Source organism: Balaenoptera borealis (assembly GCF_965194805.1).
Source record: "Balaenoptera borealis genome assembly, chromosome: 3".
Classification (NCBI taxonomy): domain Eukaryota; kingdom Metazoa; phylum Chordata; class Mammalia; order Artiodactyla; family Balaenopteridae; genus Balaenoptera; species Balaenoptera borealis.
Genome location: NC_138866.1, coordinates 25,386,048 through 25,398,727, shown reverse-complemented (window position 1 = coordinate 25,398,727; position 12,680 = coordinate 25,386,048). Strand labels below are relative to the sequence as shown.

The 12,680-nt window shown below is 51.4% G+C and overlaps 1 protein-coding gene across 9 annotated transcripts in view; it reads left to right on the top strand.

The window, feature by feature from the left end:
• The window catches only part of TMEM63C (transmembrane protein 63C), a 452,188-nt gene that overhangs the window by 84,700 nt on the left and 354,808 nt on the right, over positions 1-12,680 (top strand). For 6 of the 9 annotated variants that reach the window (XM_082384692.1, XM_082384691.1, XM_082384690.1 and 3 more), the window contains 3 exons: positions 11,359-11,521; positions 12,070-12,149; positions 12,562-12,643. In XM_082384692.1, coding sequence (XP_082240818.1) covers positions 11,359-11,521; positions 12,070-12,149; positions 12,562-12,643 — 325 coding nt within the window. Of the gene's footprint in view, positions 1-11,358; positions 11,522-12,069; positions 12,150-12,561; positions 12,644-12,680 lie in introns of those variants that run through there. The other 3 variants (XM_082384698.1, XM_082384697.1, XM_082384696.1) reach the window with 2 other exon arrangements.

Genomic DNA, 12,680 nt, shown 5'->3' with positions numbered 1-12,680 from the left:
AGGTCCCACTGCTCACTGGCTGCCTGAACTAGGCTAGTCACTTAACCTCTCTGTGCCTGAGATTCTCTGTGCCCAAGATGGGATAATAATAGTACCTACCTGTTGTTAGTACAGGAAGCAAAAACCACTTTAAGAACTTAAAGCAAACAGAGTTTAAACCAGAGAATTACATGCTCATAAAATCACCAGAAGGGTTAGAACCTGAGTCTTTAAAATAGAGCAGAACTGACCCACTAGACAAACTGCTCCTCAGCCACAGCCAGGATGGGAGTACTGGAGCCATGGATTCACATCCTCTCACCTGCAAGCCAGGACCAGGGAGCCTCTGCAGCCTGCACCACAGTTTCTTCTCACCCTCCCTTCCCCGGGAGCCAAAGACTGGGCATTGATCTGCTGCAGACAACTCCTTCCCCTCCTCAACATTGCTTGTCAGCTGAGCACAGCCGGAGCAGCAGGAAGATGGCCTCCGCCCCACTTCTTCCTTATAAATCTATCTCCAGTGCATCTAATCGACTGAACCTGACCTGTATTCAGAGCCCCAGCTGCAAAGGGGTGTTGTAAATGTCGTTTTCAGCTTTCCAGCTTCTGCAATAGAGGAAGGCACGCTAGAAAGAGGTGGGGATGGACGCCGAAGGCCATCGACCGTATCCGACAGGCAACCTGATAGGTTTGTTAACCCAGGTGATGCATTAAGAGACTTGGCACAGTGCCTGGCACATAGAACTCATTCAATAGCTGTTACCTGGCCTTCCTATTATTGGGCCAGGGGTATCAGCAAGCACTGCCCACAGAGCCCTGGCAGAGAGAAGCAGCAGCGGAAATGAGTTGCTCTGCGTGATGCTGTCCGTGGTGCTGAGCGCCTTTCTGATTTTAGCTGGAGTGATGGCAAAATGGAGCACCAACCCGCCCACCCCGTGCTGGGGCTGGCCACAGGGGTGGTTGAGGGGATCATTTAGGGCTGTCCTCAATCCTAGGAAGAGGATAGCAGAGGTAGCCACCAATATTGGGGGTACTTATAGTTTATAAAAATGTCTCCACTTATTATCTCCTTTAAGCAATCTTCATAACACCCTGGTATAGGCAGGATGGACATAATTATGTCCATTTTATAAAAGAGAAAACTGAGCAGCAAGAGGTTAAGTAACAGTTAGCAAATAATAGAGCCAGATCCACACCCGATCTCCTGACCCCAAATCATACGTTCCCTTTCCTCTATGCTGTGACATGAGGCGCAAGACTTGTTAACCAACGACGTGCTGTGGAGAGGCGAAAATGAATGACTCAGGCGCTCTCTGCACACTATGCAAGCATATGCAAATCACCCACATTTTATTTCCTGCCCCAAATGTGGCCCTGGATAAAGACCCTTCTATTTCATTGAGGCCTATAAATGTTGGTCATCGTGGGGGAGCCACAATGACATAGGTCCTGCCATCAAGAAGCCCACAGATTTGTCAGGGAACTGGCCACTCTTGTGCATGAAAACCAGGAGAAGTATGCCAGGTGGTGGTAGCAAAGGCCGCCTGTGAAAAGAGGGTGGGGACAAGGTACAGACTGGGCTGCTCACTGGAGGAAGGCTTTGAGCTGGACGCAGGGGCTGTGAGGCTGCTGAGACCAAGCCTCCAGCCAAGGCCAGGAAGAAGTGGCTCAAGCTCAGTCAGGGCAGGAGGAGCAGCCCTGATAGATATGGGGACAGGACAGAGGGCAGGCATGGTGCGCCGTGAAGAAGTGGCCAGGCCATTGATCTCTGACATAGGGAGAAATGCAAGAGTTTGGGGATTCAAGTGAAGAGGTGGTGTCAGCCTCTCTAGATTTCCAGCCAACTTTCCGCAGACTCAAAATGAGCTGGGAAGGGGAGGGGAGCTCTCCGGAGAGAGGAATATAAGGACCAGTCTCATGAGCTGCTCCACAGTGGCACGATTTAAGGGGCACTGAGCTTCCATCCTTTATCCCCAAATCTCCTCTTCCTCCCTGCTTATTTAGGGGGTGTCAGAAAACCTTTTGGATCTTCAAGAACTCCTTATCTAGATGCAAATAACCCTAGAAATCTTAAGCTGGTGTTTCTCTTTCTTGGCTGTATATAAGAATTGACCGGAGATTCTCATTCCTAAAGTCTGGAGTGGGGCGTGAGTATCTGGATCTACTAAACACCTTGCAGCTAATTCCAGTGTCCCCCACCGCAGGCTGAGGATCACTGGTCCAAGCCCAAGAGTGCTGAATGGGGAACCAGAAAACCCAAGTTCTGATCCCAAATCTACCACTTTTCCCAGCCTCAGGCGGATCTCTTAGCCTGCTGGTGACCCAGTTTCTTCATGTGTAAAGTGGGCAAACCATCCTGTGAAGATATGAGGAGACCCAAGGGCAGTTTAGAGTAAGGAAGGGCTTACTGACACTTGGGGAAGAGTCATGGCCAGCTTGCATGGCGGGTAGGGACAGACTTTAACCAGAACCCTCACGGCGGTTACAGCCGCTTCCCCTCCTCCCTGTCCTCAAAGTCACTGCCCCCTAGTGGTGAGAGTGAACCTGAGCCCCTGAGCTTTTGTCCTGGAAAGGGTCGGGGTGGGAGCAGATCTGAGAGCAGAGGGCATGCAAAGGGGATTTAAGGAAAGACCCAGAGAGGAAAGGGAGATGGGAGGGGTGCCCATGGCCAGGAACGCTATTTTTTTAAGGTCCAGAACCATGGGAAGTAATCTTTCTTGTTGTTAACAAGAGGTGATGAATTATTGAAGAGACTGAGAAGGCCAGATGGCAGGAGGTGCAGGGCAGGTGCTATAGCTTCGTGTACTCTGGGGGGGGGGGGTCTTGGGGGGGGGTCGGGGTGACTTCCCGCCCACAGCTGCTTCTCCTAGGACGTGGCTTGTGACTACAGTGATTTGCTTCTCCAAATCAAAATGCGGGCCCTATGGACCAGTTCCTGAGAGCTCATGGGGATGGTGGAGCAGAGTCGGCTCTGGCCAGTGCCGGGAATGCAGGCCGTGTGGCTGTAGGCCGTGTCTCTGGGACACCTGGAATCCTGGCTCCAGCCTGGACCTCGGAAGCCTCCTATGAAAACCCCAGCCCAGAGAAGGGAAGGCACCTGCCCAAGGTCACACAGGTGGCCTAGAGCCCAGCTCTCCTGGGATCCCTCAGTCCACAGTACCTTCCACTGCACCACCCTGAGAGGCTGGGAGAGGTTCTATCCCTGGACTAGGGCTTGAGCGAGGTCATCCCCTCCCTCTGACTCCTGCCCAGCACTGCCAGCCCAGCAGAGGCCCAGAGGGTCTAGGAGGTATCAGAGCAGAGGGTTATGAACTGCCCAGGTTCAAGGCCCAGCTCTGCCACTTACCAGCACTGTGACTTTGGGCAAGTTATTTAACCTCTGTGAGCCTTAATTTTCTTTTTCATCTAGGGGAGATTCTAGTATCCTAGGGTACTTCTGAGGATGAAATGAGCTAGTACTTCAATAGGAAATATTTTCCTATAATAAATGCTCAATAAAGCGTTAGGGGTTAATAAGATTGGCCCCTTCTAGGGCCTCCTGGACCACCTGAACTCTGGGATTTGGACTTGGCCTTGAGATGGCCAGCTCACCTGGAAGGGAACGTGGGGAGCAAAGTGCTGGCCTGTCTAGTTAGGGCGGCAGTGGCTGAAGCCAGGCCAGGTCTGGAAGCCTGGACGTGAACAATGGACCAGAGGAGTAATAAGGACAAAGCCAGTTCTTTCTGAAGCCTTTGCCCAGTTTCTGAGGAAAACTTTGGCCAGGCCTAGGGCTGCTGAGCCTCCAGCTTGTGCCGCAGGATGGGGCAGAAATGGGAGGGGAGGAAGGCCTCACACTTCCCTATCAGATAAGATGTGCAACTGAGGGGACCTGAGAATCCTGACTCACCAATCAGCCTTAACACCATCCCCCTTCCTTGGCCCAAAAAGCAAGGCTGGCATTTGCTTTTCATATACAGGAAGAGCAGAAGCAGCGCCAGCCACAGGCTGCAGTTTGAGGATATCGTAAGGCCCTTCCCATACTCTGCACCTCTCCTTTTGCCTGTTCCAGAGCAGAGTAGGGGGAAGGATGCTAGGAATGGTCCAGTCTGGGCCCCTCACTGCCATCTCACAAAGAAGCTAATGACGATGATGACAGTGCTGGCTAATTTTGAACACATATTTCCAAGCACCATGTGAAGGGCTTTATGTGAATTATCTTACTTCACCTTCACAGTAACCCTGAGAGGCAGTACTGTTGTTATCCCCACTTTCCAGATTTGGAAACTGAGGCTCAGAGAGGTGAAGCCACTGTCCATGGTCACACAGCTAGCAAGGGTGGATCTGGGACTTAAGCTCAGACACTCTGGATCCAGAGAGCCTACTTTTCCCTGATGCTCTGAACAGCCTCCCTGTGCTCTGCTGTGAAATTCATGCCCAAAGAGAGAAGTTCCTTTATGCCCCCTGCACCAGGCAGGTTGGTGTCCCTGCTCTGTGTGCCTTTAGTGCCCTCCAAATTTCAAGTTTTATTATTTCCAGGGCTGATACTCTGGTCTCCAGAAAGCTTTCTGTCCTCTTCTTCACACACAAGAGCTAGTTCCACCTCCAGAAAGCTCTCCTTCCGGAAAGAAGGGAGAAGGAAGGTCCAGGCATGGTTTAGGGGTGAGGAGAAAAGGCTGGGTGCTGCTCTGTGTTTCCATGGCAACGCAACAGCCTTCCTCATTACTGCTTTGTTTGCTGCTGAGAAACCTGAGGAGGGTGGTGAGTTGGGGGTGAGGCTCTCTTCTCTCGTTTCCTTCCTCACCACCCCTTCAGGCTGGGCAGCCAGGTGAGCTGAAAGCCTGTACCTGACACAACCTTGCTGGCTGGATTCCACCCGACTCCAAGCTTAGAGGCTGGGACCTTGTAGCTGGAGTCCTCCTGGGCAGAATGGCAGCCTGGGCCAGGCCTCTCAACAGCATTCCCCTCCCCAGATCCCAAAGGCTGTGAACTCCCTAAAGAGGACCTCATGTTTGTACTTCCAGGGTCTACACAGGGCCTGGCAAGAGTAGACACTCAGTGAATTCTTATTGAATGAATGAATGAACAAATGAAAGAACAAACCAGCAATCCATCCTCTACTAGAGCTACAAGTGTTCATTTTCACTTTCCCAAACCTCCATGCTCTGTCTCCCTTCTGGTCTCTGCCAATACGGTTCCCTCTGCCCATGCTTCCCCTCTGCACTGTGCTGATTCTGACACCTCATGTCTCAGCTTGGAGGTCACATTCCCACAGAAGGTTTCTGTGACTGCTTGATGGTGGGCCCTCCCCATGGCCCCTGGGCTATGGGAGTGTGCTGGAGTGCAGAAGCATGTGCCTTGTGTGCTTGCGTGTCTCCCCAATGAGTCTGGGAGCCTCATGCAGGTGGGAACCATGTCTGCCAGGCCCCTAGATCCTGACATGATGCCTGGCTCATAGTAAGTGTGCAGCTCTTCTTTGTGAAAGGTCAGAAAGGACAGGGTGGTTCTTTTGGAATAAGAGAGAATGAGGGAGTGGGAGTTGATGAGTGAAAAGAGCAGCATCCAGAACTCAAACCTTCTTGGAGTCGGATGGAAGCCAGAGCTCTTCACAGCCCAGGACCCCCTCCCCTGCCCTCATCATGCATAGTGTTAACCAAATAATAGCAACAGTCCCAAGTCCAGGACCCCCTCCCCTGCCCTCATCATGCATAGTGTTAACCAAATAATAGCAACAGTCCCAAGTCCAGGACCCCCTCCCCTGCCCTCATCATGCATAGTGTTAACCAAATAATAGCAACAGTCCCAAGTCCAGGACCCCCTCCCCTGCCCTCATCATGCATAGTGTTAACCAAATAATAGCAACAATCCCAAGTCCAGGACCCCCTCCCCTGCCCTCATCATGCATAGTGTTAACCAAATAATAGCAATAGTCCCAAGCCCTTGTGGTTGTGCAGCAGCTCACATCCTCGGCCTGGTTCCAGTCCCCAGACAGCCTTGAAAAGAGGGCCTTATGAATCGTTCCCCTCATTTTAAGGTGCTGGGCAACTGGATAGCCACGTGCCCAAAGATGAACTTAGACCCTTACCTCACACCATATGCAAAAATTAACTCAAAATGGATCATAAGCTTTACTGTAAGAGCTGAAACTATAAGGTTTTTAGAAACATTGAAGAAAATCTTTAAGACTTTGGGTTAGGCAAAGACTTCTTAGATAACAATACCAAAAACATGGTCCATAAAAGAAAATTTGATAAATTGGACTTTGTCAAAATTTATAACTTCGGTTATAACTTTGGCTTCAAAAGACACCACGAAGAAAATGAAAAGATAAGCAAAAGACTGCAAAAAACTATTGGCAAAACACACACATGATAAAGGAAGAGCATTCCAAGCTTAAAGATGAGGAAAGGGGCCCTGAGGGATGATGCGGCCAGCAAAGACAGCCTGGGTTCCTAAGTCTCGTGGACTCTCCACTGCATTTGTTCTTCTGCAGCAGCCCTGTAGCTGAGTGGGGCCTCCAGGCCTGACTGGGACTCTCGCTGGAGAAGTGACTCAGGGAGGAAAAGTCTCTCCCGAGGCCTGCAGACTTACCAGATGCACCTTCCTCCTTTTTCCACCTGCTTCCTCAACAAGGGCTCCCCTGAGTGGCCACCAGCAGAACCGTAGCTTCCTGCCACAGCTGACCCAGAGCCTGGGATGGCTGAGATGCCTGCTCCATCTGCCAAGAGACCCCAGGAGTGCCATCGCTGCTACTCGGACTCTCTGGCAGATGGCTTACTGTTAAAATATACTGTGTTCAATGTAAACTATTATAATTTTACATTTGGCTAAACATGTTAGTGTAAATGCGTGGAAACCAGTGACCTGGGATAATTAAACTGTGGGCAACCTAGGCAGAAAGAGAGGGGAGCAGAAAGTAGGAGAACCTAAGAAGATAGGCAAGAGGCTCCCTGCTCCCGTTAGATGCTAATCCGGAGGCGGGTGTTGTTCTCCTTCTTTTTTCCAGGACTAATCTCACTACGCCCTTTTCCCCTATTTTTGTGAGTTAGCACAGGGAATCCAGACTCCCGGGCCCCCTCTTGTCTCCTGTACTCCAGTCCCGTTACCTTTATTCCCTTCTCCATCCGCAGCACCCAACCACCCCTAATACCTAGAACCATTCCACTGTGTCCCCTGGAACTCTGTGTCCACTTTTCATTTTACAAATATCTATGTGATACTTCCTGTGTTCCAGGCATTTTTCTCCATGACTGACAAACCTTAATCCACATATCCCTCTTAACAGCACTGTGAAGTGGGTACTAATTGGTAGCACCATCCCCATTTTACAGATGAGTAAATGAGGCATGGATAAAGAGCTTGCTCCAGGTCGCTTGGCAAGTAGGAGTTGGAGCTGGGATTCAGTGCCAGAGCCCACAGTGCCCAGAAACACCCCCTCAGAGCATCACCTTTTCACTGGGAACTGAAACCCAAGACTCCCCAGGACCCTTACCACCCTCTCAGGGAGTGGTTTCTGTTTCTCTCCCAACACCATGGACCTGGGGACGGGAGAGATGTCTTTCTTGCTCTTCTTTGTAACTTTCAGACTATTCTTCCCTCCTCCCTGCAAAAGCAGGAGTGTCACCCACGGGTGTCAGCCTAGACATCCTGCTCCCCCTCTTTGTCATAGGCATCTACTCCCCCCAACCTGGGTCACACCCCTCCTTCCTGGAAGAGTTCAGTTCCTGCCTCAGTGTCATGACACTACTGCTCCTGTCTTCATTCTTGCTGATTTCAGTATCCACATATCCACAGAGATGATCCGTCTAACAGTCTAGCCCCTCGGTTCTCTGACACTACTCAGCCTCTCACTCCATGGAAATGCCCTAGATCTTATCACTACTAATAACTGCAATCCCTTCTGAATCTCAGCATCACCCAGATCATTTTCCAACAGCCAGTTCCTATCTGTCAACTCACACCCTCTAGGACTCAAAAATTCTTCTACCCACTGGAGCTCCAACAGCTTTCACTGTTCCTCTCCCTTCTCATGTTTCATTTCTCTCCTTACGTGCCTTAAATTCCACGGCCAGTCATTAAAATTACTCCCTTGCACCTTCAATCCTCTTGTTTTCATTCTCGTACTTGCTTGGGAAAACCTCTACCCTGGTTAAAACTATGTGTGTGACTCTTTCACACCTGTAAGCACACAGATGAATACAGTTGAGGGAAATGCACAGTAAGTCTGGCTGCTCTTGTTGGAAATTCAAGACCGTGAACCTCAGTGGGCCTCTAGAGCTGCCCGTCAGTCCTGCTACATTCCCCTAACCCACTCACTCCTCTGGACTTCTGGTTCTACCTTTTTTCCTGTTCTCAAACAGCCCACATCTGCCTACCACCAGCATCACACACTCACCTGAGACCTTGTTCCCTCTTTTACTGAGAAAATAGAAACTGTAAGGAAAGCACGCCCACAGTCTCCACCAGCACTCCTGCTACCGTGGGTCAGCTATCTGCCCTCAGCTCTCAGCAGAGGCCAACTTCTCTCCTTGGGCACTAGTTCCCAACCCCTCCTACATCCCTGCTTTGCTCTGGTGATTCCGCATCTCTTACATCACCAGATTTTTATTTTCTATTGGATCGTTCCCATCAGCATACCATGCACAGCTATTTCTGCCTTCCTAACCACTTCCACCTCTCCATGCTCTTCGAAAGAGTTTCTGATGTCCCTGGCTCCAAATCCTCTCCTGTCATTCTCTCTTGCAGCTCTTCTAGTCTGGCCACCGATAACCTCCGCCTTGCTTCAACTATGGCTCCTCCTCAGTTCTGCTCTTACTTGAACGCATCAGCACAACTGGTCCCTCCCTTCTCTGGGAAGCATTTTCTTTACCTGGCTTCCAGGACAGCACCGTTTCCTGCTGTTCCTCCATCCTCACTGCCTGCTCGTCTCAGTCTCTTTTTCTGCTTCCTCCTCATCTGACCAACTTGTATATATTAGAGCAGCATCCCAAGGCTCAGAACTTGACCCTCACTCTCCACTCCCTCCTTCAGTGATCCAGTCATACGCCTCGAACCGTCATCTGTCTCCATGCTGGCAACTCCCGTGTGTGTGTCCAATCTCTCCTCTGAACCGCAGACACATATCCAGCCGCCTGCCTGGCATGTCCACAATCCAGCTCCCGGTCCCCCCGCCGTCCTGCACTTCCCATCCAGCACTTCCTGTCTTTTTCATCCAATGGCAGCACCTCCGGTTGCTCAGTCCACAAGCCTTAGTCATCCTGGACTCCTCTCTTTCACGCTCCCTGTTCAATCTATCAGCAAATCTGGTTGGCTCCGCCTTCAAAATACTTCCAGAATCTGACCATTTCTGACCACCTCACTGCTCTCAGCCCAGTCCAGGCTACTGCTATCTCTTGCCTGGGTTGCCACAGAGTCCTCCCAAATGACCTCTCTGCTTGCCCTCGCCCCCATTTATGCTCAGTGCCAGGGTCAAAGTGACCCCTTTAAAACATGAGTCACTTCATGTCACTCCTTTGCTCAGGTACCCCCCATGCCCTTCACTCTCCCCTGTCCAGCCACACCAGCCCATTAGCTTTTCCTCTGCTCCAGGCAAGCTTGCACCACTGCTACTACCGCCCCCAGGCTTTTGCTCTGCCTGCAGTGTCCTTCCCCCACGGCTGTATGGTCTGCTGCCCTCTCTTCAAGTCTTTACTCAGATGTCATCCTCTCAGTGAGGCCTTCCGCAATCACCCTCTTTACAATCCTAATCTCACCCCGAACCCTGCACTGCTTCTCCCCCCTAGAATCCCACGAGGGAGGGATTTTTTTGTCTCGTTCACTGATATACCACCAGCATTAGTCTAGCACAAAGCAGTCGTTCACCAAATACTTGTCGAATGAACAAGCCTACTTTTCTTGAATGGGAGTGAAGAATTTCTAGGGTGTGATGCAGTCTGGAGCCAAAACAAATGATCTTTTAAAATCAGAGCAACCTTGCAGATAAGTCCAAGCAGCTGCTGGTCACATCCAGCTTTTGTTCGTACTTTCCGCTCTTACCCAGGCCTGAAGAATACAGATGCCCGTGACCATGAGCTCTGCATCTGAGTCTCCGACTCACTGCATTGGCTCGCGACCCTGAACAGGTGTTGATCTCCCTGGTTCAAGTTCTAGGTGAAACAGGGAGTCATTGCTGTGTGTCAGGCACTCTGCATCCTTTCCTTACTTAGTCTTGGGAGCTATTGCCTTTCTTGGAAACTAGATCAGAGAATCGTAAGATGTTAAAGATGATCGTCAGTGGCCCTATCTGCGCGGGCGCCCCGTGATGCAGTGGTTCCATCCTCTAAAGTGAATCTTTCCTCTCTGAGACCTTTGTGAGGCTTGTTCATTTATATACAAGAAAAGCTTCACAAAGGTAGAAGTAGGAGGACCCATTGGATGGATATGCATTTTACAACTCTTTTAGCAAAAGGAGCAAGTGGTACAAAATAAACACTCTCCCAGGGAATCTGGGCTATTCTGCCATCTTGGTCCTGGGTTTGAGGAAGTGGTTTCTTACAGCAGCGGTCCCCAACCTATTTGTCACAAGGGACTGGCTTCGTGGAAAGACAATTTTTCCATGGACTGGGGGCAGGGGTGGGGGATGGTTTCGGGATGATTCAAGCACATTACATTTATTGTGCACTTTATTTCTGTTATTATTACATTGTAATATATAATGAAATAATTATACAACTCAGCATAATGCAGAATCAGTGGGAGCCCTGAGCTTGTTTTCCTGCAACTAGATGGTCCCATCTGGGGGTGATGGGAGACAGTGACACCCGAAGTGTGTTGCTTATGACCAGTCTGCTCTGTAAGATGCAGCTTAATTGTCACTTGCCACTCACTGATAGGGTTTTGATATGAGTCTGTAAGTAACTGATTTATTATGGTCTCTGTGCAGTCACACCTCTCTGCTAATGATAATCTGTATTTGCAGCCGTTCCCCAGCGCTAGCGTCACCGCCTCAGCTCCACCTCAGATCATCAGGCATTAGATTCTCATAAGGAGCGCACAACCTAGATCCCTCGCATCTGCAGTTCACAATAGGGCTCCCGTTCCTATGAGCATCTAATGCCATCCCTGATCTGACAGGAGGCGGAGCTCAGGTGGTAATGCAAGTGATGGAGAGCGGCTGTAAATACAGATGAAGCTTTGCTCAGTCACCTGCTGCTCACCTCCTGCTGTGTGACCCCGTGCCCCCAGGGGGTTGGGGACCCCTGTCTTACAGGACAGGGCTGCATGCCATCTCAGGGCTGAGCCTCCTGCCTTGACCATTTATAAGCTCAGTGCACCCCTGCCAGCTCCCCGGCAGGCTTCTGCGTGTTGCATAATGCGGGGGGAGGGGGGCCTCATGTTTGACTTGGAAACCCCTCTGTTCACCAGGGAGCCTCCCAGGATGACTGTCTCGCCGGGCAACCTGAATATGGTGGAAAAGCCCCGGAACTTCTCGGCGGACGACTGCTTCCACTCTCGGAGCACCGTCCTGCAGGGGCAGCCCTTTGGGGGTATCCCCACTGTGCTGTTCCTCAACGTTATCTTGTGGGTGGTGAGTTCTGGGCACTGCAGTGGGCAGACAGAGAGGTCTCACCCAGGGTGGATGGTCCAGCTTTCACAAGCGATACAAGGGGCCCCAGCTGTCCGTGGATGCCAGCCACAGTGGTGGGAACTATCTGAATGTCAGTCCTGCCCAGGGCGGCCCAGGGTGGGTGGGCCTTGGAGAAGAGGAGGCTGCGGGAACAGTGGAATCCCTGATTCTCTTCCTTGCACCCTTGTCCAAAGGTCCCCCTGGCCAGTACCCTTGAGCCTCCCATCTGTCCCCTTGATGATTTATTCAACGAGTGCTCTGTCCATTGTTCTAAACATGCCACCAGCGCCTTCATTCAACCACTCTGAGCATCCACTCTGCTAGGATGCTGCTGGGCACTGGGAATCTAGAGCTGCAGAAGGCATGACCCCTACCCTGACAGAGCTGGCCACCTAGGGGGGAGCCCCTGGGGACCTCAGGGACAGTCTTCCCCATGGGAATTCAGGGGTCAGTCGAGGGGAAGGCATCCATGAGCTCTCTTGCGCCATATTGCTTTTCCTGACCTATAGGTCATCGTCTTGGTATACTCCTTCCTCCGGAAAGCCGCGTGGGACTACGGACGCCTGGCTCTGCTGATACACAACGACAGGTGAGGAGAGGCTGGGCATCGGGAGTGAGCTGCTTGCTTCATCGGGAGATGTGCTGCCGTGACCAGGACACGGCTCTGACCAGTGCCCAAACCGCACAGGTGTCTCGTCAGCAGGTGGCATCTCATTGCCACCCCTGCCCGTGCTCTAGCCCTCCCTGCATTAAGGTGACTTGGAGAGCAGCCACCTCTGGGCACGAGGCCACTTTTTTCTCAGATCTCAGCCTTTCTGGATCTCATGACTCCCAAGATGCGTTGGCCACCTGTCTGTGCCCAGAGCTGTGTGCTCAGCAAACAAGTTGAGGCGTGTCTGCTACTGGGCAGGAGGTGACCACAGCCCTCAGCCCAGGGAGCAAGGCAGGCACCTAAGAACTTTCTCCTTTTCCACCTCCCCACTACCTTTCCTGGCCGGCAGCCTGACCTCGCTGATCTATGGGGAGCAGAGCGAGAAGACGTCTCCCTCGGATATTTCCCTGGAGATGGAACACAGGGATAAGGTGGGTGCTGGGGTGGACCTGGGCCTGGACCTGGTGA